At 35.7% G+C, this 27,135-nt stretch overlaps 1 protein-coding gene across 4 annotated transcripts in view; it reads right to left on the bottom strand.

Moving 5' to 3' along the window:
- Positions 1-97: 97 nt before the first annotated feature.
- TASOR2 (transcription activation suppressor family member 2) overlaps positions 98-27,135 on the bottom strand; it is an 81,248-nt gene continuing 54,210 nt past the window's right edge. For 3 of the 4 annotated variants that reach the window (XM_023734425.1, XM_023734424.1, XM_023734422.1), the window contains 9 exons: positions 24,635-24,877; positions 20,937-21,813; positions 18,499-18,928; positions 11,577-15,404; positions 9,383-9,508; positions 8,267-8,420; positions 7,104-7,209; positions 3,880-4,061; positions 98-3,510 (listed from right to left, as the gene is read on the bottom strand). In XM_023734425.1, coding sequence (XP_023590193.1) covers positions 3,392-3,510; positions 3,880-4,061; positions 7,104-7,209; positions 8,267-8,420; positions 9,383-9,508; positions 11,577-15,404; positions 18,499-18,928; positions 20,937-21,813; positions 24,635-24,877 — 6,065 coding nt within the window. In that variant the 3' untranslated portion in view covers positions 98-3,391. The remainder of the gene's footprint in view (positions 3,511-3,879; positions 4,062-7,103; positions 7,210-8,266; positions 8,421-9,382; positions 9,509-11,576; positions 15,405-18,498; positions 18,929-20,936; positions 21,814-24,634; positions 24,878-27,135) is intronic. The other variant, XM_023734423.1, reaches the window with a different exon arrangement.

The following is a 27,135-nucleotide window of genomic DNA, read 5'->3' on the forward strand; positions in this document are numbered from 1 at the left end:
TGTTAAGTACTGTAATGGCTACCACACAGCTGCTGCTTATATCTTTCAGTACAGCAGAAACTTGCCGGGAAAGAGATACCCAGTAGCTAAAAGTATATATGCGTTTTCTAATTTAGATAGATAAAAAGCCTGTCACCTGGCTTCACTGTGAGTAGACCCCAAATTATATACTCTTGACATAAATTAAACTCTTAAGGTATTCTTGGTGGTGGTTTAGAAGAAGTATTCTCTTGCACGCAAATCCATATACTGCCTTGCCTTTGATAATTTGCTTATAGCAACAATTACAATGCTTTAATAGTTTCATGTAATTTATGCTATAGTTAGAAATTATTTTGACTGGTACTGTTTTCCCCTTGATGTAACTATTAAGTCTCACTGTATATGCAGTTATTTACCACAGATGAATCAGGACATTTTAGCTGTACAGGTATGTGTTGCTTAACATCCACCATATGTTCTGTGAAATAGGACATTGTGTGATTTGAACATATTATATACAGAAGTCTCCGTACAATCCGTAGTTAAATCCCCATACAGCCATACATTAAAACCTTACAAAAGCCTGCAGGACAAAGCCTGAGAACTGTAGCTCTGGATACAGGAGGCTGGCCTTGCAGGGTGTGTGGCTGGGTGGGGCAGGGCCTGCGCCCACAGCCAGACTGGGAGGGCGGGGAGGTACAGATCCAGGAGTGAAGCTGGCAGTGGCAGCTAAGGCTACTGCTGCCCAGTTGGTACAGCTGCTTTCTGAGCAGGTGCAGCTGCTGCCACTGCCTGGAGTCAGAAGCCCACGGGCACCTGGCCCAGCCAGCACCTGTGGCAGGAAGGGAGGAGCTATAGCAGACACTGCCCTGGGCAAGGAGTGAAAGGCTGCACGGCTGGTAAATGAAGCCAGGAGGCGGCCCTTCAGGGATTGGGACACGCCCTGGAGCCCTGCTGCTTGTTCACTCTAGGGCTTTGGGGTCTTTCTTTAAAACCATTAAGGGAAATAATAAAAGGAGAGCTGCATTCCTTTAAAAAACAAAAAAACCTTATGGGGCCAGGACTTATGTTGCTGAATGGATGTTAAGCGATGCATACTTGTATTTTTTTAGACTGATTATTGACTTTTACAGTTAAGTATGAAAGAGACAGAGGCAGATGATCTGCTAAAGGCATTAAAAGAATAATAATTTAGACTGAATACAGATTGATTATTTTAGCTCAGAATTTCCCAACCTCACACTATTGACGTTTTGGGCTGGATAATTCTTTGTTGTAGGGGGCTGTCCTGTGCACTGTAGGATGTTTAGCAGCATCTCTGGCATCTACCTACTAGATGCCAGTAGTACCCCCCTAGTTGTGACAACTGAAAATGCCTCCAGACAGATTTCCCTTGGGGGCAAAACTGCCCTACTTGAGAGCCACTGCTTTAGTTATACAATAAAATTATCTAGAATTCCAGCAAGCCTTTCCCTTCCCATAGTACTTCAAATTGTGAACCATTAATGCAGGCAAAGACACAAGCTGAGTTAGTAATAAGTGAAAAGAAAAAAAACATTTTCATATTCTTCCTTTAACGTATTTATTGATCACCTACTTATCTGCCAGGCCAGTAGGGTACTGAGATGATTAAGGCACAGTCTCTGGAGAGCTCCCAGTCTAGGGGAGACATATTATATGGTTTGGCTAAGTATTAGAGTTATAAAAAAGGTATGGAAACTGAGGAAGATGGCCTTGTAGGTGTAGGAAGGCTTTTCAGCAAGGGCAGATTTAACATTTGAGGTAAAATTTGAAGGATGACTAACAGACAGTGCCTGGTAGGTAATAGGTGCTTGCTTAATAAATGTTAAGTTTCCTTTTCTTTAGAAATTTCAAATTAATTCAGCATACCAAATATAATTATGGTCTCTTATTAGATTCTTGTCCTTGGGGGCAAAAATAAAATGATTAGCTTTCTATGGAAAGATAGTGTCAGTCATTAAAATCATCAGTACTTCGGAGAAAATAAATTGTAAAACTGGCATTTTTTGTTTAGGGAGGAATTATACAAAGCAGACTGACTTCTGAAAGAAGTTTCTATATAGGTCTAATGTAACCCTATATAAGACCAAGTGAAAAGAAATTACTTAAAATTTTGTCTTTCTGAGGGAAAGTACACCAGAAAGCACTGGGCAGGTCTGTGGTAGTGAGACTAACAGCAAGGCCAAAATGCTATAAATGGTAGGATTCCTCAGCTAGTTATTGCGGCTAAATGGTCTAAAAATTGTTAAAACATTCTCTACAAGTTCAATTTTGCTATACAGTCATTGCAGAAACCATTCAGTGATTTTTTTAGTTGTCTTTATTAAAAAAGGAAACAAATTAGTTACAAAAACCTTTGTTCCAAACAGATACTATGTATCTTATAAAAAATTTTTTTGGCTTGGTTTTGAGTTTTAAAGATTACTGTAGAAATGATTTCTAATATCATAAATATATGATTATTTCTTCCTCAGGGTTGATTTGTAGTGCACTATTTACAAAAACTGAGTAAGGAAAAAATGACAATTTATAAATCGTACCATTTGGGAAAAAATGTTTATGTAGTGTTGGTGTTGCTTTAATAATATCAAATGAATTCATTTAAGATTACAGTTTGTACAAGGATGGTAAAACCTTTAAAACAAACCATTAACATGCATTACATATGCCGTACTGATATTAACATGCAAAAACAGGTATTTTTGCTTCAACTGAATAAACATGTTAGCAAATTTCTTATTTTTAATATTAAGCTCAATTAATAGCTTTGAAGGCATTCTGTTAAAAATGAAAATAATTTAAAACAATAGTATTTAACACTGAAACCCAAAGCTAACGGACAACTGTACCACTGTGAAGTCAAACATTTTAGCAAAAAATGAAAGAAGGAAAACTTTCCCTATGGTATAAAACATTATTTTTTTCCAAATATGAGAAGACAGTTCATGTGTATTTCAAAGTTTTGCAAAGAAAAGGGAAAATACTAATCTGTCGTCATCATCCATGTTTACGCAAGCTGCAGTTGAATCACCTGGATAAACACAAAATTGATCATAACTCTATCTTTAAAACAAAACTACCAAGAAATATTATAAAGGCATGCTACCTAATGGGGAAAATGCGTAGGTATATTAAGGCTACGTTATCTTTTGTCCTGGTAATCTAGGTGAACTGAAAGCATAAATGCACATCCATTAAAGTGGGTAATTTGAAGTTGGTTATTTTATTAATGATACTCCAGAAATTCTCATTTATGCCAAAGTAACAGCAATTCCACCCCCAAAGAAATAAATATTTTAAATTTATAGCATGATCTATAAAGAACAGAGTTTCAAATCAACTGGTCCCTCATAGACACACCAATACCTGCTGTTGTTAAAAAGTGTTCTTACCAATAGCTACTCCTAAATGGAGCTGCTACTTTTTGTATATTTTCAATAAAGTTATTTACATCTGTAACAAGGATTCCACTATTTTCAAAGACCTCTCTGGAAACAGTAGGCTTATCTGTAAAAAGAAAATGACAACTTCAGTCATTTCTTCGTGGGGAAGGCTGGATAAGATTCACATAAAACATAAAATAGAGGTAAGTATAAAACTGGATAAATACTTGTAGGAGCTGATTAAATTCAATGGGAAGAACCATGTTAGAGAACTATTAACTTTACCAGACAAAAAAGTAACATTCCCCTAATCCCGGCCTTATGTGAATTTATCAAAATACACTGCATTACAAGTTTATTCTTGATTGCCAGTGGTTGGACAGATTCATCTTACAGTATCCAATGACTACTTTGGGAGGGCATTTCTAGAGCTGACCTATTTTGGTATGAGCTGAGTAATGAAGATCAGGCAGAACTGAGGCTGTGAATTTACCTGTTAGGAAAACAGCAAACCTGGCATCAATATGCTGAATTTGCAAGTTTAACAAACATTTCAAATTTTCTGCTTTTGTTGATGATCGAGAGTCACAGTGGTGATAATGAAGCAATTCAATTATATTTGCACTCTGAAATGATTTCATTATTAAGTTCTTTTTACGTGCAACTGAGTCCACTCTGGAAAATACACAGAAATGTTAATAACCAAGTTTAGATTCCAGTATGTAAGTTTATGACAGTTTGTTCTACTAAATCTTAACTTTTCAGTTATTTTATTTCTAGACTTTGTCTTCAATATACTACTTGTATTCTTATTTAGTTTAACCACGTATATAAAAACATTCAAACTCATGAGGTTCTTCTCTTTCCCTTTTGATCCCGTTTCATGGCACATTTGGCTTCCTAAAAGCCTAGAAGTTACTGCCCTATAGATGGGAAAGAGCTGTCTTGACATAAACATAAGAATGAGATCCAAAACATACACTGATGTAGGTAAGCTAATCAGCATCAATCAGCAACCAAATAGTATTGAGCACTCTGACAGGCACTACAGGAAAAAAAGATGTGATACACATATACTTTAAGGAAGAACAAGGCACCTTTCTGAGTCACAGAATTGCCTGAAAACATCACAACTGCACTTATTCTTTCTTTTTTAAATACAGATTTTAAATACGAGTCTTATTCCAAACAAGACATCTACACATTTACCTACTACCACCTTAATGCTGCCTGGTAAGTCTTTCATTAATTTCTAGTGGACTTCTTTCTATACCCTATATTATATAGCAATGGTTCCAAATCTTTTAGTCTCTTCAAAACCTCTATTTGATACTCATCATACATTTTGGTTAGATCACCACCAAGTTCATTAAAATTATGACAGCAGCCAGAGTTCTCTTAATTTTGTACCTCCCTAAAATTCCGTTGCTACCTATCTTTTTTCCCTCCTTTTTTAGAGGAAGATGAATCCTTAATTCTTTCTGCATTCAACTTTTTAACATCTCTCCGCTGCTCTTGATTCCACCTCTAGTCTTCCCCATCACTGACACTCTCCCTCCTAGCTTGCTGGAGAAAAGCAAAATTGTACATATTCTCACAACCCTAGTGATAATCACTATTAACACCATGATGATAAATTTCCTTCCAGGCTTTTCCTAAGTATATATACATTTCTATAAGATCAGCCTCATACTATATATAGTTTTATGACAGCAACTTTTATGTTATCTTCCTCTTTACTGTGCACAGACTTTTTATATGCTTTTACTTATTTTGTATGGCATTATTTTGTATAAACTTAAAAAAAAAAATCTATATCTACCGGCAGTCCCCGGGTTACAAACGTACAACTTATGTACAACCCATAGTTATGAACCAACCCCCCATAAAGCCTATTATATAAAAAATTCAAGGTACATACAACGGTTCGAAATAACAATGCACATCAGAACATTACTACTACTGTAGTACTACGTTAAAGATGTTTTAGTGTATCTGGAAGTGTTTAATGTTTTTTCATGTATAGAAAGGTACACTATATGCTATATACTAAGACAAAGACCTTAGATATGAACCATACCAAACTGTTCGGACTTATGTACAAATTCGACTTAAAGATAGACTTAGGCAGTAAACTCTTTTATAATCCAGGGACTGCCTGTACATCTACATAGTCCATACATCTGTCTCTTACTTTTGCCTAGTGATGGATTTGAGGTTATTTTGCAATTACTGACATCACTCATAGCCATAAACATCTTTGTAAAAATAGTGGTTTTTAAAAGCTAGGTTTTTTGTTTTAGTTTAGTTTTGGACAAATTCCCCAAAAGGTCAAAGGATATGAGTTTTTGGATGCCTGTTACAAAATGCCAGATTGGTACAACTTGAACAGCATATTACAATGTCAACAGTTATATATTTCTGTTCACCCAATGTTCTACAAATAATAATTTATACTTACTAATTTTGTAGGTGTGCTATAGCACCTAAGAGCTTTAATTTGCCTTGATAATTATTACCGGAGCTGGAATTTCCCCCAAAAAGTGATGGTTAACTCCTTTGTGATCTCCACTGACCACTGTCCACTCCTTAAACCTTCCTTCCTTATCGTCCTTGACAATGTAATCTCTTGGTTCCACTCCTACCTCTTTGTTGTTTTGTTCTCCTTTACTAGCTCTTCTCCTAAGTAAAGGCTTTTCCTTAAATTCTATTCCTAGCCATCTTTCCTTTGAAGATCTCATGCACTTTCACAATTTCAGCTACTATCTCTCCTAGGTTTTATTTTGGAGAAAGCAGTATGGTAAATAGAAAATAACAGTCATTTTAGAGATAAACATTTTGGGGTTGAAGCCCATATGAGTAAAATGGAGATACACTATCTACCTCCTAGGTATAAAATTTGATCAAAAGAATTGATGTAAAACACCTAACAGTGCCTGAAATAGTGTACTTAACAAATGGATTATCGAATCTTTTTTGCAGTCTGCCTCTGGAGCGCCAGACTAAAATTTCCATTACTCTTTTGATCAGTTTCACTAGGACTTCTTTGGTATGAAAGAGACACCCACAGGCCCCAGGTCTCTTCATCCAAGGAATCAGTAAGAAATTTTTTAAAAAAATCACAGCTTAAGATTTGAAGAGATTTGCCTATTTTATGTCATAATTGCTTGAAGATAAAATGGAGTTAAGGACAGACTCTGGTTTCATTTTTTCCATCCTTCTTATAACTGTGGCCACTTAATAAATGACTAAATATCCAAAAAAGTATTAATATGGCAAGCCCATACTTTTTATTTTTTATAGTTCATGTAGTAGAGCCTGAATCTAACTAACTATATGGAAATTTTGTGACTCCTAAGTCTGACTTCTTTACTTCTATTAGTCTAGAAAAGTGCTATTAGAAGTATGTACTTATGAACTGTTTGTTATGGTTAAGCACACAGCTTCCTTTATTGAAAGCCCAGCTACAAAACAAAACAAAACCCAAAGAACAGTCAACAGCCCTAAATATCATGCGCAGTGATACAGGCTGATTTACATTCCAGCACAAGCTTATCTTTTTGCAGACCAACACCAGCTGCAGAGGAACCCTAGCATGGAGCATATCGAAGACTGCAAGATGAATCACATGGTATTTCCACCCTCCCCCAATAAAAGGGAACAGGAAGGAAAGAATCCACACACAGGTAAACACATTAATTTACATAAAGGTCTTACCTTACGTCTTCTTTTAGCTTTTTATTTTCTCTATAGTGAAGCAACCACTTCCATCTTCCATTTCCATTTAGTTTTTCCAGGATTTTGACAATTTCCTTCAATTGAACTACAGAATAAATTAAGTTTGGCAAGAGAAGCTGTGTTTTAGCATTTTTCTGATTCGTGCAAAGCCCAGCAATTATTACTTGTAACAAATAAGACCCCATGGTGTGAGTGTCTCATCATCGCCACTTGTGTTGTTGGGCAGGATCCCGCTCTCACAAGTGCATAGTGCATTTCAAAGATACAGCAACTGTGGTTCTCAGCCCAGTCTCACCTACTCACACCAAAGTAGACGAGAAATACACAGAAATAAGAGCGCTACAATTACCAGCAATTAAAGCTCTGTGTAAAAATCATGTGGATGCAACAAAAATAGGTCACACTGTAATACAGAAAAGACAGGTCTAAGTTTCTCAATACAGAACCTACAAATACTTTTTAACTCCAGTTTCCATATAGAATTCATATTTTTCCTTGTTAAGGTATATCTTCCTCATCTTCTAATCCAGAAGTAGTATCTACATTTAATTAGAATATGGTAACAGAGTTAGGGAAGGTTTTGATTATACATAAAAGCATCTGCCCTGTGCTCTTTCTTTTATAAACTACGTAAGTTATTAGTCAGTGTTCAAGCAGACAATAAAGAAGACTTTTAGTAATCATTTTTAGATTGCTATATCAATGAGATAGTAGGGGTGATGGCAGTAGAAATGGAGAAGAGAGGGCTGATTCTAAAAAAAAAAATTAACGTTTAGTTGACTTGAATTGGCAAATGAAGGAGTCAAATTTAAGAATAAAAATCTCAGATTTGTATGAATAGGAGTCCAGGCACACTAAGAGGAAGGGTACTTAAAAGAGAAGCAGGTTTGGTAGTGAAGATAATTAGTTAAAACAAAAGTGGTTAATAACATGGGCTTTGGGAGTGAAAAATTATATCAAACTATATTAAAAAACGCTTAGCATAGCATATGGCATAAATTAAGCCCTCAACAGGTTGCAATTATTATTTAGAGTTTACAACTTCTTTTTGATGAAATAATATTTGGGTCATTGGGTACAGAGAAATTGTGTCTGACTAGATTTCACAGAAAGAAAACAAGAAAGAAAAATAATAGACCAACCTAATGTTAAAGTTTCTAATATTTTGTCATCTGATACCACAAAGCCTCCTGTACGAAATAGCTCTTGGTAGGTGTAGTCAAGAACATCTTCAGGACTGTCTATTCCAGCAAAGATGACACTGGGGAAATGCTTCAGCTTCAGCAAAGAAGGAATCTGTTCAACATAAAATGACCCCCCCCAGTGAAGACAGGTTCATTGGGTCATGTTTTTCTTTTTTAAAACACTTTCCTTTTGTTACTTTTCTACCCAACAGTTTCAAGGTTCAGGAAGAATAGCTGAAAATACCTTTTAACATTTATTACTGACTAGTAATTTTGCCACACATAAGGAATATATTTACTCAGTTCATCATCAATGGTTGCAAATTCATTAAAATTAGTTAATTAAAAAGAGGTCTCTAAAAGCTCTCAAAAGGTGGAAATAAAAACAATTCAGTGAGGGAAGAGCACACCTGAGGTTTTGGGGACCTGTAAAGTAGCTAGTTATTTCACATTAATTCACACCATCATTCCATTGTCCCAGTGTCACTATGCAATGGTTCGTGTTTGGGTTCATGTTATTACCCATGGACAACAGCAGGATTATATACCTACCCTATGCCCCTAAGTTGAAACTTACTGGAACCAGCAATTACTTTTATTTAACTAATACGTAAATATCATAACAATGGTATAACCTAGAAAATAGCAGGTCCAGTTGCAATACAGAAAAGATAGGCCTAGATTTCTATTCATAAAATCTAGAAATATAATTAGGGAGCACATAAAAGATAAACTGAAGACTAAGTCAAGTTTTTGGCTACAGATTTAAGAATGCATGCTTTTCACAGATTTAAGAAAATTTTCATATTAACTAAGGGAAAACTATGAAAAGAGGTAAGGTATTGGTAAATTTTCTCATCTGAGATATAAATCTGCATCTCTCAATGTCTATCAATAAGAAATCTGTCTTTAAAAAGATTATCTTGAGCCCATTATTTTTCCACTTAAAGATTCAATGATAATGTGTTTTAACTTCTTCCCTAAATAAAAAAGGCAGTGAAAGTCTGATAATTACAGAATAACATAAAATGCTTGGACTTCATTTCTTTGTAAGAAAGGTATTTCCAAACTTACTTGATGCAAATGTGAAGATATATCCTCATTTCTGATGATGACTATCAGTGTATCATTCTCTCTGTGAAAAGCTTGACAGAAATGCTGAGGTTCAATTTCTTTATGGCCTCCTTTCCTCAGAATATTCTGAAAGGTCACACGTAGCCATTACTAAAAAACAGGATACTTGCAAGGAACTACTTTCATAATTTACTAAAGATCCATGAAAAGAGCACAATTTATCCTATTTACTAAATTATATCCTAACAATGCAACATAAATGGCAATCTGTCTTATTACTAAATAAGCTCTTTTATACATAAACGACTCTTGGGTATAATTAACAACTGCTTTTAGAAGGCAAAGCACTTCATAATCTTTTATGTCCATGAAGTTATCAAAGGCTGATTTTTTAAAAGCATCATATTAATATACACACAAGAGTCTCATCTTCTTCAAGGGAATTACCTTTGGGGTATCAAATATTTACTCTAAAAATGCCACCTCTAGTCAAAACATTTCTAGAACTTGTTTCTTATACTACCCATAATACCTATGCATCTGAGTCTCATTAATGGGGACTGATTTCATATTCCCTGGAATCTAGGTATCTGAATAAGATAGGTGATGCAGTTTAAACCTGCTCTACAGAAAGCATGTGGTTATCAAGCACTGTTGAGATGCAATTTACTACCATATTAAACAGAGTAGCTCCATAGTAAGACTGTTTGTGTAATTACAGAAATTCCTTAACCCTACCTTCCCGAGAACTCTGGTAGCACCGTGGTTAAGAGCTCGGCTGCTAACCAAAAGGTCAGCAGTTCGAATCCACCAGCTGCTGCTAGGAAACCCTATGGGGCAGTTCTACTCTGTCCTATAGCGTTGCTATGAGTTGGAATTGACCGGGCGGCACTGAGTAAGCTTTCCCTTATGATTTTGACATTATGTTTTCTGTCTTGAGGATTCTGGAGGTTTCTACTGCACACTCTGATGTTTTGTTTCCTAGTTACACCAAAAACACTGTGCCTGACCATACCTGTTGTTCTCCTTTATAGTGTTATTTTGATCAGTTTCCCTTGGATTTCAAAACAACTCAAATTTTGACTATTTTAATTCATTACTCAAAATGTATGGTACAATTTTAAAGCAATTAGAGACAACAGTTCTTTTTACAGAGCCTACTAAAAAAAATCTAAGTATTAAATTCTTTAGCCCTCACTTATAAACTATTTGAATGAATGAATTTTCTGGTATGTTCAACATTTTCATCAAATCCTGTGGAATTCTGGGCTATTTTGTCCATGCACTCAGAATTTCAACAATAATAAAGGACCTTGTAGATCCTCTCCACCTTATAAATAAAGGAGGGGCCCAGAGAAGCTAAGTTACTTATCTAACAACCCACAGCTCATCAATGCTTCCTTACTCTCCAGGACAGAATGATTATCATCAGGGATATCTTTCTGATCTTTTAAGAACAATTTTGATCTTCAGAGTCTCAAGTTTATTTTATAATGTGTCTACTTTCTCACCTGACGACTAGTTTTACCTTTGCACAAAATTTGTGGTTTTCCATTGTAAATAACTGTCATTTAAAAAATATTATCATGAAATAAATAAAACAGAAGAGAATAGAAATTCTGAGAGGACAAAATGAGGAAACTAATAGTGAATCACGTCAGATTCTGGCTTCTCCCAACTCAGAATCTGAGCATGGTTACATCACTTCAATTTAAGGACCATGTACTTGCCAGAACATCACTTAACCTAATATTCAAATTTTAAAAATTCAACCAAAACTAAAAGAGGTCCCTCTCAATTATCCACACTAAGAGAGGAACACAGGTAATAATTTTTTTTTTAATCTGCATTTTAGTTTTGGAATATGTGGTTACATTAGAATCTGGGTAAGTCTACACTGGTAACTTTTTGTGAAAATTAGTCACTATGTGGAGAAATTTTATTTCATTCCTAATTCTGGAACATAATAAAAGTCTTTAAATATAGTACAAATGGCAGATCCTTGTAGCATAGCACTTAATATGCAGATGAAGACTGAACTGTAAAATTTTAATGTGTGTGTGAAGTAAAAACGCCATCTCATTCCATAATTTCTTTTGGAAGCCAAGAATGAGAAATTTATTACTTCTAAAATAAACTAAAACTAGAAGTCAACCAAAATACTATGAACTGTAAGAAAAATCTGGCACTTTACCTTTGTTCTTACAAAGAATGACTTGTCTTCTGTTTCGACAAGGTAGAATAGGAAGGTACTTTTACAAGCCTCTTTCATAACACTTTCTAGTTTGACATGTAAATTGGCACACAAGTCTGTAATCATGTCTTCATAGGAGGCTGGCTTTCTTGGGAAAGATGAATACATCTCTTGAGATGTGGCCTCTCCAGAAGCAACATTTAGCTCTTTATCTTGGAAAACCACTTGGTTGCTATTCATCATCACCTTGTTGAATTCAGCGTATTCGTTGAGAATAAGTGAAATATCATTCCGAGATTCTTTCAAAGTACTGTTATATTTCAATTTGTTGAGATGGAATGAAACAGTCTGATTTCCTTCGGAATTTGGAAGATGATATCTACTGTGACATCTCTCCTTCCAGAAGGAAGAACTGTCCGAATAGCTAGGCGTGTGGCTTCTCACGTGCTGACTCCGTTGTCTAGGGTCTGAGTGCACAATCGTCACCAGAAGCGGGCTTCTGCTCCTGGATGCAGGATGTACAACAGGGGACTCAGATATTTTTGTTAAAGGGAAAGCTCCAACAGTAATTTGGATAGGTGACTCTGTCAGAAAGGCATTGGTGGACGAGGCAGAATGCTGAGATTCCCCATTCTTTACAAGTTGTTTTAGTTTATGTGCAAAGCGCAGATATTCCAGATCTAAAGTGTTCTGGGTGAGGTCATCTGCTATCTGCCAAGTACTTGTCCAGGAACTGATCAAGCCACATTTTGCAGTGAAACTGGGGTGCCTCCTCAAGCTATGCAAAGTTCTCGTGGTATCTTTGAACTCTTTAGTTACAGTAAAGTTGGTATAGGTCCTGGGGATACCATGGAGATCTCTGATTTGGATATAACATGGTACACATTTATCTTCTTTCTTTAAGCCACTGGACCAGTTTCTGGGAGGAATGCTTGTCTCCAATCCTGGTACTTTGTTACAGTAGCCCCAATCTTCATTATCACTACTGTTTACACTCATGAAAGACTCATAATCATCTTTAGTAGCATCTTCTCTTTTTCTGGTGTGACTACAGCTCAAAGTGCAAGAATCCTCCGTGTCTAATTTGGGATTCCTACAATCACAAGAGTCTTGATCAGAGTCTCCAGAAAGTGGTTCATAATGTATGTCAGAATTCACACTGACATCCACGTCTCTATCCAGCGTTTCAGAACCATCCTCGGCCTCAAGCCTTTTACTAGTGCTCTTATTTTCCATACATTCTTTGAAGACTCCACAAACAGAAGAGTCAAAAGATTTTGGAACAAAGGAAGCAGAAGGCTCTTGATTTTCACTGGTGTCTGCTGTATTTTGGTTAGAGTCAGCATACACAGGAAAGAATCCACCATTCAAAAGATCTTGTGTTTCATATGTTGACATATCTTGCAGCATGTGGATTGTCTGTTCACCTTTCTGAGAATATGTAGTGTTAGACTGAAAGACAGTACCTCCTAGATCTGTGGTTTCTTTATGTAACTCAGCTTTAGTTTCACTATTCTTAAGCAAATTGGCCATTTTGACTACTGATATTTCCTGTGTTTGAAACTCTGTCTCTACATTTATCGGTCTTGTACAGTGGGTTAATGTAGCACTATCTGAGGAAGAACCAAATTTTGAGATATCTGAGTGCGCGCATGCCTGTGTGTCAGAGTTCAGGGACTTGACCTGCAAATAATTACCTTCATTTGTTTTCAAATCACTGCTAAAGAGATTTTTCTTAATGCTTTTAGGGCTAGTCGGCTGTTCTAACGACACACTCATACCACTTGAAGCAGCTGTGGAAATAAGTGTGTCAGCCAAAGGCTTATTTTCAATAATCTTTCTAGGACTAAATGAATGTTCACTAGTCTCCAACATAAGATGCTCTAAGTCCAAATTTCTGTTCTCTATACTAACTGACTGTAATGGGCTTCCTGGTTTTACCAGTTTTTCAAGAGAACGCTTAGAGTCATCTCTGTATTTGGCAGCTGAGGCAGGCTGGTTTAATTCTGCATCACAGGACTGTACGTTTTCTGGGGAAGATAAAACCTTATCATTCTCACTTTGGACAATTTCCTCAGTTACTTTACCAGGAAGGGTTAAATGTCTATCTTTTCCTCCTGGATGACTATTCAATACTACAGGCATTTCAGCATAACGCTGCATTTGTTGTACCTGAGTTAAGTTATTCTGTCCCACTGGGTGCGTAGGACCAACAGAAGAATTTTCTTTTTCTGTTATGGCTAAATCTACCGACTCAATCTGGGAAGCTTTGTTACTTTCCTCACATTGTGTATCATGAAGTTTTAAACTACACAGAGAGATGGCTTGAGATTGTCGTGCTTCCTCAGCTGGTACTAGGGGGTCAGGACTAGAAGCTGGTGACACTTCTTCAATTAAAGAATCATATGGAAAGTCTGATGTAACATTAACTTCCTCTGAAATCTCAAAGGTGGAACTGTCTTTAGAAAGTACTAAAGTGGCTGGTTGAAAATCATCACCTTTTTTCTCCTTATCTTCTAATGGCTCCTGTGACAGTGATGTACAATCAGCAGAATTCACTTCTCTGTTTTCTATGAGTGTCACCTCTTCTGGATCAATTATTTCTTCAGCTATATCCCGAAGTTCTAAACTTGATAATGGGGCCTCCTGAAGTTGCTCTATTTCATCGGCTGGAATCTGTTCTCTGGGACTTGTAGGCGGCGATATTGTTAGAGTTAGGTCAATGTCAGAATCTTCCTCTGATAACTCTAGGCTGACTTCTTCTCTACTCATAGATAGGCTGGTTTGTTTGGTAAATGCTGAATTAAATGATTCAAAATTTGTATTTTCACTGTTTAGACAACCATTGTCATTCTTCCTTAGTTCTAAAGAGTCATCTGATATATTACTTCTTGATGAAATGCAGTTAAGTGGATAATTTCTTTCTAAGATGGTAGAGGCTGATGATGAGGCTACTTCTTCAAACTGTGTTGCCTCTGTAATATCTTCTGAAGATATGCTGAAGAGACTTTCAGTTTGCAGAAAAGTGTCTCGAGAGAGTCTCATTTCTTCACTGGGTAACGGATAATTAAAATTTTTAACTAATGATACTGCCTCCTTTACCGCTGAATTATCAGAAGATGATGATGACACTCGAAGAGGACTCTCTTTCTGTAACAAACACATTTCTTTAGCAAGCGTCTCTCTACTTACTGAGGAGGCACAAAGGTACCTACTGCCTTTTTGTTCTGACCCCGCTAAAGACGGAATGTCTGTAAGACCTTGGGTCTGTGCCGTTTCAAACGTGGACACAGGATGGCTAAGACTTGTACCAGGTGATACTTGTTTAATCAACTCCATATTAAAGGTTGTAGATTTATCAGCTCTATTTACAGCTTCTGTTTGTATTGGTACATAGGCATTTTTTTCAAAAGTGAGAGTAACTGGTTCCAGATTAATCATTACATACCCCATATCATCATCTTTCCTTTCCAGTGAAGGCTGACATTCTTTGTTTATGGGGCTGTTATGCTGGATAAGGCCCTGTACAACCCCTGTTTTTGCTTGCACTGTTGTATGAAAAACATCAACTTTGCTTTCAAGAGTGCTGTACGCAGACTTCTGACAAGTCACTGACTGACTGCTGATCCCATTGTAAGTCTTGGTGAATGTGGTTTGTGTGACAGTATCATTGTGAGAAGTCATTCTTGCGCTATCAAGTGGCTGAAAGGTGTTATCTTCATCAGGAATAGAAGGTCCATTAGTTTGGGTACTTCCATTACTAGAGAGCACAACATTAGAAGTTTCCAGTTTATCTGACTCTTCATGTTCAGCTTTTTCTCCAATGACCTGAAATGACAAAACAATCAGAAATAGATTTTTTTTTTTTTACAATTATATATGTGAAGAACAGAAAAGGCAAGGATCAATTTTGGTTTGTGTCTTTTCATTTTTCTAATCTGTAAGAATATCCATAGTAGAGATCAAGTAAATTCTCCTTTTAGCTAGGCTTAAAATACCCCTGAAATAGAAACTTTTTTCTTTAAAAATATACACAGATGACAACTCCAAAACTTTCTTGATTGCACAATTTTTTTAAAAATGGACCTCTCAGAAGAAAAGTGGCTAGACCACTGACATTTCGAAGACCTGAAAATACAGTCTGTTTGCATCACTTAGTTTAGAAATTTAGCACTAGAAAAGAACACTAAATTTTAATTAAAAGATAAACTTTAAAGTGAAGAATAGATTTTTTTAACACCAAGTTTCAATTAGACTATAAATACACTATACTCTAGAGCTTTACTGTGAGAAAACAGAGTAATAACTATCCCCTGTACTCAGAAAACAATGATTAGCTGTTTTCCCAAGGTATCAATCTCCACTCCAGTAATAAAAGTCCCTTACCCCTTAGTTATCTTCTTTGCTTGTAACTGTAGATAATCTTCCTCATTACAGTATCTCCTCTTTCAGAGCAAAAGAAAACTTATCAATGTGACTGGCATTAATAAACAAACAACAGGGACTGATTTAAACAGTGAACCAAAAAAACCCACTGCTGTTCAGTTGATTCCGACTCATAGAGACCCCATAGGACACAGCAGAACTGCCCCATAGGGCTTCCAAGGCTGTAATCTTTACGGAAGCAGACTGCCATGCCACATCGTTCTCCTGTGGAGTGGCTGGTGGGTTCAAACTGCCAACCTTTCGGTTAGCAGCTGAGCGCTTAACCACTGCACCACCAGGGCTCAGATTTAAACAGCAGCAAGAAGGATTTACGTCAAACATTAGCAAAAATACCTCTGAACAATTTTGATAACCTCATAAACAGGGTTTTATCTTTTTTTTTTAAAGGCTGAAGCAGTGTCTTGTCCAGAACATGGTAAAATGGATTGATTATATAATTGGTGATACTTTCATAATTCTTGGAACATTATATTCACAGATTTCCTACCATGTCCTGAGGCAACCATCTTGGAAGACAGTATTTGTGTTTTAAACTTCTTGTTAAAGATATTTCTGCCATAAGCAAAAGAAAGAAACCAACCCAAGTAATAAGGCAGGGTGAAGCTGAGACTCAGGAATTTTAACAGGACATGACTGACCAGACACAAAGCACTGTAAGAGTCTTGCTGGTGACAGTCATTCTGATAACTCTTCCATGACCTTCTGCATCATGCTGTGGCTGTTAACATTTGGCCACAGTCTTGAATCTGAATCTCACCATGCCTGGCTTCACCTTTTCTTACATCTCTGGACTTGGCAGATACTATACCTCGCTTCAGGTCTTGGTGAAATGCAAATTTTGACAATCTTGCCACACACACACACACGCACGCACGCACGCACGCACACACGCATATATCTGCTGCAGGTAAAATGTAATGTTTCTAACAAAGTCTAATCATTTAAAAAGAAATACTAAATTAAACACATGACTAAAAGCAATATGCTATTGGCTTCTAATGCTTATCATGCTACAATTCTCTTCACATCCTAGCCTATTTGTAGAGTAAGGGAGTGGTATATCGTGTGTGGGGGTGTGTGTGCCTGAAAAATGTAGGCACAGTATCTAAGATGATGGAAAAAATTTTTTAAGTAAATGCTGGAGAAATTGTTAGAAATCATTAATCTTAATAATCCGTTTTTTATACTTCTTTATACACAATTTCATGTGTGCCAAAAATCATTCCTCAAATCAGTACTAATGATAGTTAATTACATATTACAACAAAAAGTACTTTGTAAGTATACAGGTAGTAAAGTGAAATCTGCCAAACTAAGCTATAAATATGTTCTTCTTCTAAGGTAGTGATTCTTAACTGGACTTTGTTTCTTTTTGAGAGTTATATGAAATTTATGGACCCCATATTAAAAAAAATCATATACATAATATATACATACATACACATGTGTATATACACATAAACACATAATATATGCATGTGTGTGTGTGTGTGTGTGTGTGTGTGTGTATATATAGACTTCAACACTGAGAAACATCTAGGTTGTCTAGATTTGAATCTTGGCTAGACAATTTACTAACTGGTTTTAGTTAGAGGGTTGCTGTGAGAAATTAATGCAAGTAAAGGGCTTAGAATACTATCTGGCACACAGTGCTCAATAAACGTTGGTTTTGATAATGATGATGATTATCTCAAGAAATTCGCAGACCCTGTGAAGTTCACCCGGGAACCCTAGGTATTAGAAGCTACTCAATATTGAGACAGACAGTGGTAGCTGCTGCTCAAGTGCATGCAAGAGTAAAAGCTTTAAACGTATATATTTTGTCAATCCATTTCCTTAGAATTTTGATGTAACTTTTTGATTTGCCCCAGTTAGAATTTGGGTTACCTCACATGTTTGAACATAAGGTGAGAATAATGGAACAGAACAAAATTTATTTTCCATATTTACAGTTACCTGCAATAACTCCTCTCATAGGTCTGACATTTTATTTACTGTTATTTTTTTTTCCTTAAACATTTTAATATAATCAAGTTTAGTTTACTTTAAGGTTTATCACAGCATTTCTAATATTTATGATTACCACATCTGATCCTTAAACAATACTCTAGCTAAGATATGACAGGTATTATTCATTTCTTTTAAAAGATAAGAAAATAAACTCAGAATAAGTAACTTGCCCCATACTGCATAACTAGTAAGTGACAAAATTATGGTTGGCACCCAGATCATCTGACCCCTGTGATTTTTTTCTAGTTCTCTTTCTTCAATCAGGATGGTCAATAAGCTCCAGCTCCAGTTCACTGGAGTGACACTTTATAAAAACTAGGTTTTTGGCATTGTAACTCTTTACACAGCTGGAGAATCCACTTTCTTAAAAATAAACCAATCCCTTATTTTGAATGTGATTTTACATACCAAGAAGAAAATTCCTTCAAACATAATGCCAGCATTTACAGTATTCAGCCTTACATACCTCATTACTGCAAGAATAGATGAAATTGTGGCTTCCCGAGTTATCATGATGACTTTCTCTTGCAAACATTTCTTTCTGTTCACTCTGTACACAGAGTTCCAAGCTTCTTGCAGGTGGTGGTTTAATAAAAGGAAGCAATTTGTTAGTGTCAGGGGAGGACATTTCGGTAGCTTGACCCCTGGAAGTTTCCTTACTCTCCACTAGAGGGTCCGCAGAACATCTGTCCACATTGAAGGACTCCTCGATTTCACTGAATTCGAAAGAGTCTATTGTGCTATTTATAGATACATATTTTGCTGGGTTGCTGTGTTCTACGACTTTTCGGGATGATCGTATAACTTTGTTCTGATTGCTATAAAACAGAGCTACCCACATATGAAGTAAAAGCTTCACTTCTTCCACATTATCAGGCAAATCAGTATTCCAGGGCCTGAGATTTAAGAAAAAATAACACACAAAAATCATTGAAAACAGTTATTTTAATGCATGATCTTACTATCATAAACAAAGTGTCTTATTAACCTTAGTTCTTTGTTTTTAAAATTATACCAACATGAAACAATAAGATAAATATGAAGTTGATTTAACAAATAAAATTAAAGTACTATCTACAATTCTTTTCTACTTATATTCTCTCTCAGAGATAAGGATAAACTCCTAGAATGACAGTACTGAAAAAAATAAAAAACATTAAAATGTATCTAACTCATTCATTTTATAGAGAAGAGAACTGAGAAATCAGAACATTTAAGTGATTTCCTCCAAACTACAAAACCCATAAATGGTACACCCAGGATAAGAACATGGGTCCCCTGACTCCCAGTCTAGTAATTTTCCTCTACACCACACAAACACAATATAGTTATTATGTGAATACTTGTTTCAGCAACTACCCAAATCCTCATTCCCTTGCTTTTGCTAGGTCTGGCTGGCTCTCATTTCTTCTTCATTTCTGTATCTCTCTTCTAATACTTGGGAAAGTCTGAAGATTAAAGTATTTCTGCAGGCAATTCAGCAGAACTATGCTATTTTCAGATTACAGTTCTGGAAAATAACCTGACACCATAAGGGGAGGTACAAAACATTTCTGAGCATGTGACAGACAGGAGGATAGCAGATACCTAGAGGGGGATGAGTCAGAGAGGCTGCAGAGTTAGGCTAAGTTAAACAGGATGAAGGCCAAGGAAATGACCCTTGTGAGTATATATGAACATACTGTATGCGAACATGAGGAAGAAAAGAAGTCAGATATATGTGGAATCAATTTCATCATGTGAAAATTTCACTAATAGGTAGCTGAATGTCATTTCACATAGCTAACGCTTCTTGCTAAGAGTTGTTGTTGGCTGCCATGGAGTAGATTCCAACTCATGGCAATCCCACGTGTGTCAGAATAGAACTGTGCTCCATAAACTTTTCAAAGCGGAGAGCTTTTAAAAGCAGACTGCCGAGTCTATCTTCTGAGGCACCTCTGGGTAGATTTGAACTGTTGATCTTTTGGCTAGTAGTTAAGTACTTAACCATTTGTGCCTTTTTAACCTTAGTTCTTTGTTTTAAAACTGCCAACATGAAACGATGAATAAATATGAAGTTGACTTAACAAATAAAGTACTAGAGCTTTGGACTAATACCCAAAGGACTCCACTGCTAAGAGTCACAGTTACCATTTATTAGTAACCAGTCACTGTGTAAATCCCTAACGTACATAACCACCTCATAACGTAGCCATTACTAAATCCATATTTAAAGTGTTGTTTACAGACTATCATCCTCCACTGGCATCACCTGAAAATTTGTTAGACATGTAGATTTTCCGGCCCAACCCGAAAAAGACTGAGTCAGAATCTGTAGTTCATTAAGATACCGAAATGAGTCATAAACACAATAGTCTGAGAACAGTAGCTCTGAAGCCCCAGCTCACAAAAGCTAATAGGTGGGAAGAGCCTAGATTCAAATCTAGGTTAGTTTAAACTTCAAAGTCTGAACTTTTAACCACACTGCTATTATGGCCTCGATCTCTTTTTAAAGATTGACAGAATATCCCTTTGGAAAACTGCTCACTCATATCAATCTGACCAACTTAACAAGAAGTAATTCTTTAAATGTATCTTCTGGAATTCAGTCTGTAGAACATTAGTTCTCTATCTATTTTATATTAAGACCTCATCTAAATATTATAATTCAAAGGCCACCAAGGCTTATAAAACAGCATCTCAAAGTGGAAAGCCATTCACAAAGCTAAAGTTATCTTTAAAAAGTTCTCCATGTGACCATTGACAGATAACGGAAAAACCAGTACCTTATTTTTAATTGCCAGTAAACATATGTGCTTGGTTTTACACACAACACTTCTCCTCTCCCGAAGTCTGGCACAAGTATCCCCTCTCACTACATTTATCTCAACAAAAAAGTCAAATCGGTTTTCAAGTTTCACTTACCCATGTAAAGCTCTTACTACAGTTTTCTCTAGTGCGTTGTTAGTATATTTGCTATCTAAGCTGAACACATATTCTGTGTCACATTTGAAAGTGACCTTAAAGGAGCCATCACAGCTAAACACGGTATGAGAGCAGTAGAAGTCTTTTAGGCTGGAAGACATCAATCTACTCTTGCGCTTTACCAATGGATCAAAGACCTTTTGCAAAGGGGAGGTGTTCTGCTGATGCCGAAATGGCATAACTTTTCCCACTGGGGTTCCTGCTTCAGGGCCTTTTGTTCCATTCTTGGCAAAGGCAGGGCCTTGTACTCCTCTCTGCTGTAGATGTTTCTTCGAATGTTCCGCAAGGAGTAGGGCGTATGAATGCTCCACAACAACACAAGAGCTTTGGCTTGCGTCTGAAGTTTCTAGTGTTTCCTCAGTAAGTGCAGACTGGGCTTTAACAGGGGCTTGGCTACAAGGAACCAAGCTCTCTTCATCTTGGTTAATAGTTAAGTCTGACACTGAATTAGTCTTCCTATCAGGGGAGGCCTTAGGTAATAGTCCACCTTTTTGACTTTTAATTCCTCTGTGATATTCATGGTCAGATGTACCTCGCAAAGAATTGTCTTTAGAGAGCAAAACATCATTCTGTGGCAAGTCAGAGGTGCAGGGAAGGTTTCTAGGCTCAGATGATAGTGTGGAGGAGGTAGCAGAGCTTAAAGCTAGATCAGCTAACATATTTAGGGCCTGAGAGTCATAGTTGACAATGGAGTTTTCAGGAAGATCTTTCTGAGCCACTGTGGTATTTTCTGGTTGAGCTGCATTTATGCTAATAATATTTTCTTGACCATCTGATAAGATTTCCGATTGAAGCTGTGAGGCAGTTTCTCCTTTGGCTTCAATATAAAGAAGAAAAAAAAAAAGATGTAACATTTGATTTTCTTAGAATTAATTATTTGCCATATTACTATGCTTTAGTGAAAAATAATGGTTAGATGAACATATTCAAAAAAACCTCCTGTTTATAACACAGATTGTATATTAAAAATTTTACTATCGGACTGAGGTCTCTTCCAGCTCTTAGATCTATTATACTTTATTGACCAGACAAGTCTTAAGGCGTATGCATGTTAATCTAAAAAGAAACTACCCTTCGAAATGCATGTATTGAACTGCATATAAGACACGTTGCTAAATTAAAGAAATACACAAAGAGGGAAAAAGCAGAAACAAAAACAGAGTCCTACCCTCCGGGAGCTTATAATGTGAATTTATAAAATCTAGGAATTTGTAAGTTTTAAGTATATACTGGAAACCCTGGTGACATAGTGGTTAAGAGCTACAGCTGCTAACCAAAAGGCTGGCAGTTCAAATCCACCCGGTGTTCCTTGGAAACCCTATGGGGCAGTTCTACTCTGTCCTTTAGGGTCACTATGAGTGGGAATTGACTTGACGGCAATGGGTTTTTAAGCGTATATTATAGTATGTTAACGTATTTTCTTAGAAATCATTTCACTTAACAAGTGATTTATTGCAGAAACTACCTAAATGCAAACTAGGGATGACCTTTAACCATGTTGATCTTTAATTATAAGATGTAATGTTAAGAATAAACAATTAGAAAAGTCATGAGTATTTAGAAACACCAATTAATTTCATCACCTTTTATAACTTCATTTTCAGCAATGAAAACATTTCCCCTCTAATTTATTCACAAAATAGCAAATCATGTCTACTGACAATGCTCCCTTCTGAAGACAATCAAGTCTATCCAATTGCCTTTAATCATAAAAGGGTTACATTCTCAACTGGTTTACTTAGCCATTCTCAGACATTAATTAAGCCTCCTTAAAAGCTGTTATTATGAAGGATAATAAAGTTCACATCTGTACTTGGCAATGATTGTCTATTGCAGGTAGGTGGATGAACAGGAAAGCCAACTGTGCCCCTCTTTATAATTGACAGCAACAGATCTGAAATGAATTAACAACCTGTTTGTAGAGGCCAATGACCAGTACATTTAAAGATGAGAAGAAAATTCTGGCCTATGAGGCTGTCAAACAGAATGATAAGGGTATATGTGCATGGGAGGGTAAAATTGACCAAGCAGTGCCTAGTTTTTATTTAAAATACTAAACCCAAGGAGGCTAGGTGGAAGAAACGGACTCAAAGCAAAGCAATCTCTTCTTAGCCTCACTGGTGTATTGGAAACATGATGTTCATTTTATGATCTGACACATTTATTGACACTAATTTCATTCTATCTTTGTTAATATTATGGCTTTCGTATTTTTATTTACCTCTTACACAGAGTATCAGTTACAAGCATGGCTTAATATAAAGAATACTGTACTGAAGTAAAAAGAAATGACTACTCCTGATTCAGTTTAATAAATATGTGTAGTTTCAGGTAAATCATTTAATTACTGACTTGTTAATTCTCAGTCAATTAAAGATATAACACTAATAATCTATCTCTATTTAAAAGATACCAATAAGATGATGCCAAATTACATTAAAAAATAGAGTTCAATGAATAAAACACTATAAAAAGAAAGTTATTAGTCTCAGTAACAACATAATTGACATAAAAATTCTCATTTCATTCTGATAATCAAATTAAAACTCAAAATATTTTAAATTTGTAATTTTCAAACTGAGGCCAACGTGGCTATGTTTCCATCTGCTTTCCTAAATTCTGATATCTTAAGTATAAGAAATAAAATGGATTAATTAGTACAAGTGGTTAAGAAATGGTGGAAAAATTAAGAGATTTAGAAGGTAGTAACCTTAAAATTTTAACTCAGAATGTGGCTGCACAATACATACAGACATTCACAACACAATCAGCCTATTTTTGAATATACATTTTGATAGCTTTTCATTTTCTGGGCTCACTTTTCTGCCAATTACCCAATTGTACACCTCCTCCCATTAATCAGTCAGTCAGTAAATATCTGAGAGCTAAGTACAAAAAAAATTCCAAGAGACACCGCTAAAATAGTATGAATTCTATAACGTTTGCAAAAACCCAAAAGGAAATGAAAGAAAAGAGAGATTAGTGAGGGTCAGAGTGAAGTAAAGAAAGGAATCAGACCTGGAAGAGAAGCTGGTATGTGTTCAGTTTAACAGAGGTAAGGTCTAAGGTGACAACAGGACTTTCAAGTAAAGAGGACATATCTAGCAGTTGAAAATATGGAATTAAAGCAGTCAGTTGTTTGTTCATATAACTAGACTTTATTATTCACTTAAGCAAAATTAGAAAAGTAAAGCTGCTTTTAAAATTAATGTCTTTTAAAATCAAATACAGGATTCTGGATTATTGACTATTTCGAATAATCTATGTTTACAATTCCCTTTAGGCAAATAAACTTATAACTTTCTACTTCTTATAACTGATTATGGTCCACAAAAGTACTGCCAGATACAATGTCCATGTACATTTAGCCATAAATGACTAAAGTCATCTATACTTCAACTCTTGTAGACAATTCATGCTCAGGTTTATGCAAACTAAAAACTAGCGTCTATTTTATGAAGGCTTGAATCTTTGCACTTTCCTAATTTATTTACAATAGGAAACCAAGTTACTTATACCTGTGTTTGAATTAGATAGAATTACTGATATATCTTAACTGCTTTTATATCAATATGCTATCCTGCAATCTGTTAGATCTGTATTGTAGTATTTAAATTTACAGGAAGACTATTTCTTACCAGGTTGTGGTTGTTTTCTGATTCTGGGATTCTGATTGCCTTTTACTATATTTACTCTCTGTTTTTGCAGAGATTTCTTCACAGATGGCTTAGCCTTTGGAACAGTTTTGACTGGAGATTTCTCTCGTTTCCTTGCCCTTTTAGCATTCATTGCCACTGGAACATCTTTACAAATAGAAGCTTCTTCGTTTTTCCTATCCAGTTTGGTTGTCTGTACAAACTGTGCAGTCAGCACTTCAGCACCTTTTGTAGAGAAGACACCATTTTTTTTTTTAGGGGTAAGGGCTCAGATATTTATCAGCATATTTTTTCCTTTTGTTTTTTAGGGAGTAACTTTAAGAATGGGGAATAAAATATAAAGTTTTGAGCACTTCATGAAAATACTTTTTTTTTTAACAAAGCATGAGTTGGAAATTCTCACATAAAAAAAATTTGAACTTTCCAAGTGTCTCTGTCTATATATAGTCAGGTGAAGAAGAGAGACATTAGAGTAATAACTTTATAAAAACAAAGCACAACTTAATTTTTAAAAGTCTCTATAAACTTTAGTAACTGATATGGCAGGTAAGACTGAATCTGCTAGTTCACAGCACTGAGAGATGTATAATACAGTTTAAACAAAAGCAACAAACTCCCATAAGGTGATGTCAGAAACTATAATCACACTGTAGAGAGAAGAGATTGTATATATAAAGAATAATATATTTTACTTCACTACTCCTACACATCTAAGTCTTAATATCAACTAAGAAATAATCTGTTAAGAGAAGACAGGAAGGCACACTGAGGAAAGTCTTCACCTGGTTTTACTTCCTACCAATCTACTATAATTGTTAACCTCTCTCACAAAATGCTCTGCTTTGCTATTCACGTGAAAAGTAAGGAAACAGCTAAAGGTAAAGGTAGATGGGAAAAAATACCAACTACCTACTTAGATTACACAATAGCAAACGCTTCAATCTTCCAGAGTTAAAAAAATTTGAATAAAGGCTCTCTTTTGAAAACTTGTTTCCACCTGGGCTTTTTATAAATTCAGTTATTCCCACAGAAAAATTTTATCCCCTAAAACATCATAAATATAAAAAAAAAAAAATCATACATGTGGATGTTGGCAAGTATTTTTAAATTATATTATACAGAAAACACTATTTTTAATTGAAAACACTAAACATGATATTAAATAGTATAAAAATTGTGATGACTGTTCACGAAATGTAGAGAGAGAGATTCACTTCACTGGAAAAATTTGGGCGGTCCTTTGGGGATTAGAGAAAGGAATGCTTCCTAAAAAAACTTTCAGAATCTCTAATGTTACACATTTCCCTGGATCTAATTATTTTCCTCCCTACTAAACTATTACAGGTAGTCATGCTGTAACAGAACACATTTTATTCCTTTTTAAGGAGTATACTGATTGTTTTTTAAGAATAAGACTTCTCATTTCACTCCAGTTACATTTTCTAAAAGCTTCAGCATAAGGAGAGGTAAAATATAAATTAAGCAGGAAAATAGTTAAGAACAAATTAAAAGAGGAAGAAAACAAGGTAAGACAACCAAGACCTAGGGGGAAAAGTTGATATTTGCACAAGCTAGAAGGAAAGCTCTCTCACAAAACCAGGTCTTAGGAGAAGAAAAATGAAACAAGTTGATCCAGTAGGGAGTATTCTGTTTATGTGCATTGCTCAACACCATGTTTCTCAACCTGCATGTAACAATCCACTGGTGGGTTGCAAAATAAATTTAATAGGTCACAATCAGAATTTTTTTTCAATGAAATAGAAAATATGAGATTGTATCACATGTAGGTTAAATGCTGTTTTTTGGAATTTTTGTTTCAGTCATATATGAATTTGTGTGCACTGGGCTACAATATAAAACCTATTTCTTACAATGGATTGTAATACAATTTGAGAAACAATGAAAAAGTATATATATGTTAAATTACAGATAATTTGTTCAACACTGTAAAGAATACTGGTTTACATGTAACAAAACAATATGGCAGGCCTGGAATATATTTACATAACTGTATAGTTTGATTCACTGTTTTATACTGTCATACTTTCCTTCATCCTCCTAAATACACGCGCGTGCGTGCGCATACACACACACAAAACCAACAGTTCTCCAACCATAATAGGCCAGGAATAACTGCTTGTTAAACCATAGAGTAAAATCCTAATTATCTAGAATCCCAAGAATCTGCACATTCTAGGTACTTCTTTATGCACCAAAATTTTTAACTCAAAACATTACAGATGGACTCTCTCTAAAACAGGGATTAGCAAGTTTTTTCTGTGAAGGGCCAGATAGTAAATATTTTCAGCTTTGAAGGCCATATGGTCTCCGTCACAACCACTCAACTCTGCCAATGGAACTTAAAAATAGCCATAGACAATTTATAAACAAATGAATGGCCCTTCAGCTATAGTTTACTGATCCCTTCTCTCAAATATAGCATGTAGTTCTCATTTTTAAACAAAATATACTAAACATAATTT

Source organism: Trichechus manatus, unplaced genomic scaffold, assembly GCF_000243295.1.
Source record: "Trichechus manatus latirostris isolate Lorelei unplaced genomic scaffold, TriManLat1.0 scaffold00067, whole genome shotgun sequence".
Classification (NCBI taxonomy): domain Eukaryota; kingdom Metazoa; phylum Chordata; class Mammalia; order Sirenia; family Trichechidae; genus Trichechus; species Trichechus manatus.